General features: G+C 48.4%; 1 protein-coding gene across 1 annotated transcript in view; it reads left to right on the top strand.

Moving 5' to 3' along the window:
• Positions 1-4,472: 4,472 nt before the first annotated feature.
• The window catches only part of EDC4 (enhancer of mRNA decapping 4), a gene marked incomplete at its 5' end in the record, with an annotated part of 17,391 nt that continues 14,437 nt past the window's right edge, over positions 4,473-7,426 (top strand). Inside the window, 3 exons of the mRNA XM_008935953.1 lie at positions 4,473-4,629; positions 5,936-6,047; positions 7,149-7,248. Of these exons, the coding sequence (XP_008934201.1) occupies positions 4,473-4,629; positions 5,936-6,047; positions 7,149-7,248 (369 nt within the window). The remainder of the gene's footprint in view (positions 4,630-5,935; positions 6,048-7,148; positions 7,249-7,426) is intronic.

Raw genomic sequence — 7,426 nt, 5'->3', positions numbered from 1 at the left:
GAGCCCCTGAGCCGGTGGGGAGGGTCTCAGCCCGGGCAGGAGAGGAGCCGGCGGCCCGGCCGCGGAGCCTCGCTCGTGGAGAGGATTCGCGGAGCGGAACAGGAGCAGCTCGCACCCACAGGGCTCCGGGTACCCAAGAGGTGCTGCCGCTGGGAGCTGAGGAGCACGGTCCTGCTCGACCCCAGCTTCCCTCCGTTGTCAGGAGTGTTTCCCAGCTGTCTGGCTGGACTCGGTGGAAGGGACTGTCAATTCTCATCGGTTCTGTGTTCACCCCTTCCACAAACTTTTCGCTCTTGTTTGAATGTGAAATGGGATCACAACCCCTTTAAAGTGGTTCTGAGCCTTCTTCCTGTGCTTTGAACCGTTATGTTTCCATGCTCAGAGTTCAGTGGACTCCCTTCTGCCTTTAAAAATACCACTGGTGAGCAGCAGTAGGTTTAGAAGTCAGCAATATAAAATCTATTCACAGGCAACTATAGGCCAGTGTCTCTCTCAACAGCCCCATGGCTTTTTGAGCCTACCACAGTGTTTTGGTCAAACCTGATGACTTAGTGGTCTGAAAAAGGTGGCTGAGACTGAATGTTCTGCAAAAAAAAGCACAAGCCTCTGAGTAGAGGACAGAATTTTACACCCCTGTCATGCTCCTCTTGAGGGAAAGGAGGAATAAGGGAATTCTTAAGTGTCCTGTGACTCCTTATGAATATGTTACCTCCAAAGCAACCGCCCCGTGTGCTGCCTTTCCCTTGGCCAAAAGGATGAAGGAGGTTGGCTGCAGGATTGTTGTGGGAGTGGTGTAGAGGTGCATGGGGTGATGAAGCAAACCCACAGGAGGCCAGCTTCATTAGTTTTACTACCCAGAGAGAAAATTCTCATTACCTGAAGTAGTTTCTCTTGTTTCTGGAGCACATGGGTGCTCCTGGATTATTGTTCTCCTAAGAAAATAGGTTTTCCTTCACAGCGCAGCAGTCTGTACATGAAAGACTGAAAGGAGGGCTCAGGACAGGGCTGGGGAACGCAGATTTTACAGGAGGTTTATGAACTGAAAAGTTGCATCATGGGGAGGAGATGGTTGGAGTTGTTTCTGTTCCCTCAGGGTGACTCGACTTTCCCCTGAAGCAGCTTCTTTTGCTGAAGGCAAGGAATTATTTCCTGAGCATGTCTTCCTCCTTTTAATTTTTATTCTTTCCTGTTCATTCTCTTTATACCTTCTCTGGTCAAATCTGGAGCACAAGGTGGCAGTTGAGAGGTAAAGGAGCAAATGGACAGTAGGTCAAGCAATAAGGAGCTTGTTGTTGTCTTTAACAGAAATCACTGCCTGGATAACAAAAATAGATGTGAAAGAACTGGACATAATAAGGTGAAGAGCAAGAGTACGCATGTTAGCGAAAGCCTCTGAAAATCTTGTTAGGACATCAGAGGAAAGGGAAACCAGGGGAGCTTTCAAGGCCTTTGAAAGAGAGTAGAAGCAGCCTCATGATCTGCATGTGTGGGGCTTATCTTGTCTGGTGTAAGCTGCTGTGGTTAAGATCATCTCTGGTTCTATTGTTACCCCCCAGGTTTTGCTTTGGGGTTCTAACACCCAGCAGAGCCTAGTGCAGCTGCTTTCCAGGGTTATTGCCATGAAGAAAGCTGTGCGTGGAGCTACAGGCTACGTTGTGCTGTCCAGGCAGGTGACGAGAAACACTCCCTGCTCTAGAGAGTTTACAGCTCTCCCAACCCAGGTTCTGCTGGGCTTGGTGATCGTGAAAACGTGTTCTGCCACCCAAGGCTTTCTTGACACGTTTTTCTTCTGGTTTTGGCAAGCCCCTGCCTCTTTTTGATGCCGTGCCCTTGGTGAGGGGAGCTGTGTGCTCAAACTGTGGACCTCCCAGCTGGGCCATGTAGGCCAGCACCAGTGTGGAGGTGGTGGGCAGGGTCCTTCAATCCGTGCTGACATCTTTGCTGAGTGGGTGTTATGTGGGCTCACCCCGCTCGGGTGGCATTGATCAGGGAAATTACTGCTTGGTATGAAGTCCTTGATGCTCAAGGGGTCAGAGCAGGAATAATTCGGGGTCCCAGCTCTGCTTTCTCCTGCTTTCATACAGTCCTAGAATCGGTGAGCTTGGCAAAGACCTCCAAGATCATCAAGTCCAACTGTCAACCCAGCACTACCATGACTACTAATCCATGTCCTGAAGTACCGTGTCTGCATGTTTTTTGAACCCCTCCAGGGATGGTGACTCCAGCACCTCCCTGAGCAGCCTGGGCCAATGCCTCACCACTCTGTCAGGAAAGAAATTCTTCCTCATATCCAATGGAAACCTCCCTGAGGCAACTTCAGCCCATTTCCTCTTGTCCTATCACTGGTTACCTGGGAGAAGAAACCAACAGCCCCCTCGCTCCAACCTCCTTTCAGGGAGTTTTAGAGAGAGTTCCCTGCACTTTGAAAAGGTTGTGAACATGACCATGCTCCTTTCCCTTGGAAGGCCTAGATTTACTAGTCCAGGTTAACATTTTGGGTTATCTACTGAACTCTGAGCCTCTTCCCTTCACTTATGCCTCCAGGACCATGTGCAGGCAGCACTTGTGCTTGTGTGGCTCCTGCTAAGATGGAGTGATGGACTAAGCACCATTCCTCAACTTGGTTGTGCTGCTGTTGTGCCTGTTAGGCTCTGGGGTGTGTTTCCTCCTTCCATTGCCCATGGAGCGAACGTCACTCCATAGAAGAGCAGAGATACTTCCATGAGCTGTTCCTGTCACTGTGAGTGGAGCGAAGACTGCGTCATCTGCCTCTGGATGCTTTTTCAGGAGTGACTATTTTGCTGCTTTTGGTCACAAAGGATAAATTGCAGTTGGTGGAAGGAGCTGCGACCAGAGGAACACCCACCATGTCCTGTAGGAGTAAGGGGCACGTCTCAACTTAACTCTCAAGTGTTAGGTGGTCATGGGATCACGTTCCCTGAAGTTTCCTTGTGCTGTGTAAGTTTTCTTCACACAGCACAGGCACACTGAGGTGAGCACCAGGCCTCTGCCCCAGGACACCCCGTCGCTGCATGGGCTTTTTGTATCCGTAGCATGGCTGATGATTTAATGGCTATGTTCATAAAGCAGCAAGTTTTAAACACTCTTCTGGCAGACTAGTAATAGTTGCAGTTAGTTCTGCAGGCAGCAGTGCTCATCCTGGGCTGTTAAAGCCTGTTTGCCAGCTGCAGACTTGCCCTGCTTTTGAAGGACGTGGCTCCTGCCCACAGCTGTGTTGGGGTTTGCTCCGTGTGCCCGTGGAGCAGCCATTTTGCAGGAGCTCGGCAGCAGTTGTTACCTGGCAACAGTACACGAAATTGCAGTTCTGAAAAAACAGTGAAAATTTCAAGTGAGGATTTTGAGGAGACAGGAGCCTGTGACTTCCCAGAGGAGGTTTCTGTTGGATATAAGGACGAATTTCCTTCATGACAGTGGTGGGGCATTGGCCCAGGCTGCCCAGGGAGGTGCTGGAGTCCCCATCCCTGGAGGGGTTCAAAAAACATGTAGACGTGGAACCTGGGGACATGGTTGAGTGGTTGTGGTAGTGTTGGACTTGATGATCTTGAAGGTCTTTCCCAACCTTTATGATTCCATGGCTTGGGAGTACTGATGTAGAAGTGCAGGTGGAGTAGGCTTGCTCTCTGGTGGGGATTGTCACCTATTTACCTTGCTAGTGAAATAGAGAGAAGAGTCCTCTTCACCCCCTGTTACATCTCTCCCCTTCTCAAAAATCTTCAGAAGGTGTGGAGGCTACCAGGTAACTTATGCTAGGCCAGTATGTGAAGTCAGGGCACATGCACTCTTCAGAGCAGAACTGGAACTCTGAATAAGTGATTTCTTTACACAAAACTTGAGTACTGTGAACTTCCACGTGACGAGTCGATGAAGAGGACAGTACAGGATTCCCAGAGGCACAACAGCAGTTTCATAGCTCAGTTACTTGAACATTTGGACTCTGAGGTGAGGTCTCACAGTCAGAAGCCAGTTTTGGAAGGTAACAAATGTATTATTTCCATCCAACCCCAGCCATTGTGGCTGACCACTCTTGCTGAGCTTCAGAGGTCTCCCTGCAGGCATGAGTGTTGGAAATGTTCAAGGACCCCTTGATCTGGCACTGGATTCAGTAGAGCTTTATTACTGGCTTAGTTTTTCTGATTCAAGACTGTTTGCTCCTTGAACCTGTTACGTTCTTCCTACCTGTTCTTTGGTGGGTTTCTGGTCTGCTGGAATTAGTTGAAAAAGAACAGATGACTTCACCTGCTTGTTTGTGTGGAGAGAATTTTCTTACGTGGGAGGTCTCTTACCTATCCTTCTTGGAGAAGAATCTCTTTCCCAACAGATGAGGCATATTCTATACCTGATAGACCAGCAGAACCTGACAAAACCCATCTGGAGGCAGTGTTATTTCATTCAGTGCTATTTTTTTTTTTTTTTTCATGATCTTGTGGCTAGTTGCTCATGTTTTTCCCTAGGTTCAGTGAATGAGAACCAGAGACCATCAAATTCCTATAATGGAGACCTGAATGGGCTGCTGGTGCCTGATCCCATTGTGGCTGGAGATGGACCATCTCTGGCTAAGCCAGTGCATCGCAGCATTTCTCTGGGAGCCCTGCAGGAGAAGCAAGTCATGTAAGTTTTATCAAAAAAAGGCTGAGCGTAAAGAGAAAATGCTTAAAAATCAGTTCTGGTGAGCCTGGACAAGCATGCTGGGCATCTGATCATAGGTTTTGCATTGAGCTCAGGTGACTGGTGGAAAAGGACCTGGTTGGGGGTGTGGTTGGTCAACAGCCACCTGATCGTGAGCCAGTGTGTGCCCAGGTGGCCACCAGCATCCTAGCTTGGATCAGCACCATTGTGGCCAGCAGGACCAGGGCAGGGATAGTCCACTTCGACTAGGTACTGAGGAGGCTGCCCCTCAAATCCTGGGGTCAGTTTTGGGCCCCTTCCTCCAAGAAGAACCTTGAGGGGCCGGAGCGTGGCCAGAGAAGGGCAACGAAGCTGCTGGGGAAGGGTCTAGAGCCCAAGTGTGTTGAGGAGCAGCTGAGGGACCTGGGGGTGCTGAGCCTGGAGCAAAGGAGGCTCAGGGGAGACCTTCTGGCTCTGCACAGCTCCCTGACAGGAGGCTGGAGCCAGGTGGGGGTTGGGCTCTTCTCCCAAGGAACAAGCCATAGGATAAGAGGAAATGGCCTCAAGTTGCCCCAGGGAAGGTTGAGGTTGAGGAACAATTTCTTGCCCTTGAGGGTTGTCCAGGGCTGTGCCAGGCTGCCCAGGGCAGTGGTGGAGTCCCCATCCCTGGAGGGGTTTCCAGGCTGTGGAGATGTGGTGCTGAGGGACATGGGTTAGCAGTGGACTTGATAGAGTTAGGTTAATGGTTGGACTTGATGATGTTAAAGGTCTCTTCCAACCAGAACAACTCCATGATTCTGTATAGAATGCTTTGAATTCGTCATGGGGATAGTGATACAAATCCCTGTCAGTCTAGTTAGTGTCATACTTGGCCGTGTGTGCTGACTCCTGACATTAGATCTCTTGACAACAGCTTTTGTTAGGGGTCTTGGGTCAGTTTGGGGAGAGGATCCTGTGAGACACGTGTGCAGCATATGCTGCTGTTAATGGGGTTCAGCTGGTTGACTTTGGTCTCTTTGCACCTTCCAGTAGCAGTCAAGGCTACTCGAACTAAACATATGTCTGTGCTCGTGTCAGACTGAAGGTTTTTAAGCTGAAAAAACAGGTCTTTGGCTCTGTCAAACCTGTGATGCATGGGGAGGGGAGACTCTTCACAGGAAGTTGTTTCCATTTTCAGTTGTTCATCCCAAACCTAGAGACACAGATACTCCTGTGCTGCTGTTAAAATTATGACTAGCAAATATTCACCCTCTCTTTTCTTCCTGCGCGTCGTGTCTGATTATGTTTTTCCCTTTGGATTTCTTAAAAGCTGCCTTTCTGGTGATGACAGCTCCACTTGCGTAGTGATATCGGCAAAGGATGTGGAGATAGTGGCCAGCAGTGATTCCAGCATCACCAGTAAGGCCAGAGGGAGTAACAAGGTAAGGAGTGAGCATAAGCATTGTTCTGTCTCTTCTTTAAGGTACATCAGCTCATCCTGGAATACTTTAAAACAGAATTCCTTTCTTTCCTGTGGTACAGGAGCTTGCAATTAGGTACAAGCTTGTCAAGGAGCTTCACAGAGGGAGAAAAATTGAAGTGACGTCTTGTCTTGTTACTGTTATTCCAGAATCCATCCAAGTTATCCTCTAATTTTCAGGGACAAGTCCATGATCTAAGCTGTAGGTTCCTGGGAAGGTGCCCTTCGTTCACAAATAAGCTCTTCCTACTGATTGTTTCTTCACTGAAAAGTCTTCCCTGTGGAGGGAGGATTGTTCTTGATAGTTTGCTGGCCTCAGTCGTGCTGAGGGCTCTACTCAGCAGATCAGAGCTGCAGTAAGACCCAGCGTGCTGAGATTGGAAGTAGTGCTGTAGCAGGGTGCTAAGACATGCTCAGAATAAATGCCAGTGCTTTATAAAGAGAACTCTGGTCTTGATCCTCTCAGCCCTTTTCTGTATTATCTCGTTTTGTTCCTTAATGTGCAGTGAATTAAGGGGCTGCAGAGATAGTAAATGAACACTGCTTCATGTTATCATTGCTTTTTGTAAACAATGCTGAAGATAAAATGGAGAGGGAGGATCCCTGCTGTAATTTCCACAGTATTTCTTGACGCTTTGCTCACAGAGACAGTGCTTATCAAATGAGACTCTCACTTCCTTGGAAAGCAGTATTGAAACTACAGAGCAAGTGCAGCAAATGCATTTCTGCATTTCCAAAAAGCTTCCAGGAACTTGGAATTTAGGCACAGTGCTTATAGAGAGGTGGAGGCTGCTTGCTTTGCTGTAGCTGCAGGATAGAGAATCGTTCTGCAGCACGATGGATTTGGTGGGTTGCAGTGGCAGGAAACATTCCTCAGCCTCCTGAACCCCAAGTTTTCAGGGCTCTGTCCTCTTCCCTTCTGTGGGCAATTCTTGCTAACTGATCCTTCTAACAGTTTCTTTTTAAGCATTACAGATCTCCTCTAGAGGGAGCAATGTATTTGGCAGGTTTGTTCCAGGAAAAGGTTCATTCCACACATTTCTCATGGTTTGTTTTCTTTCAGGTGAAAATACAGCCTGTTGCTAGATATGACTGGGAGCAGAAATATTATTATGGCAATCTGATAGCTGTTTCAAACTCTTACCTGGCTTATGCCATTAGAGGTGAGACACCTTCTTGTCTTGGATGTGATTTGCATTCTTTTGCTCAGCCTATCTCTAGAAGAGGCAATATTTGCATCAGGAGAAGGAAACTGGCAATAATTTAAACCTGTTTTGAAATACCCAGGTCAGGGTGCTGTTGTAGTGAGAGTGTAAGTGAAGCTGGAGCTACAGGATAGAG

Source organism: Merops nubicus, unplaced genomic scaffold (genome assembly GCF_000691845.1).
Source record: "Merops nubicus isolate BGI_N331 unplaced genomic scaffold, ASM69184v1 scaffold44142, whole genome shotgun sequence".
In the NCBI taxonomy this organism is placed as follows: Eukaryota; Metazoa; Chordata; class Aves; order Coraciiformes; family Meropidae; genus Merops; species Merops nubicus.
Note: the sequence above shows the minus strand (reverse complement) of the source record. Positions and strands in the feature narration are given on the sequence as shown.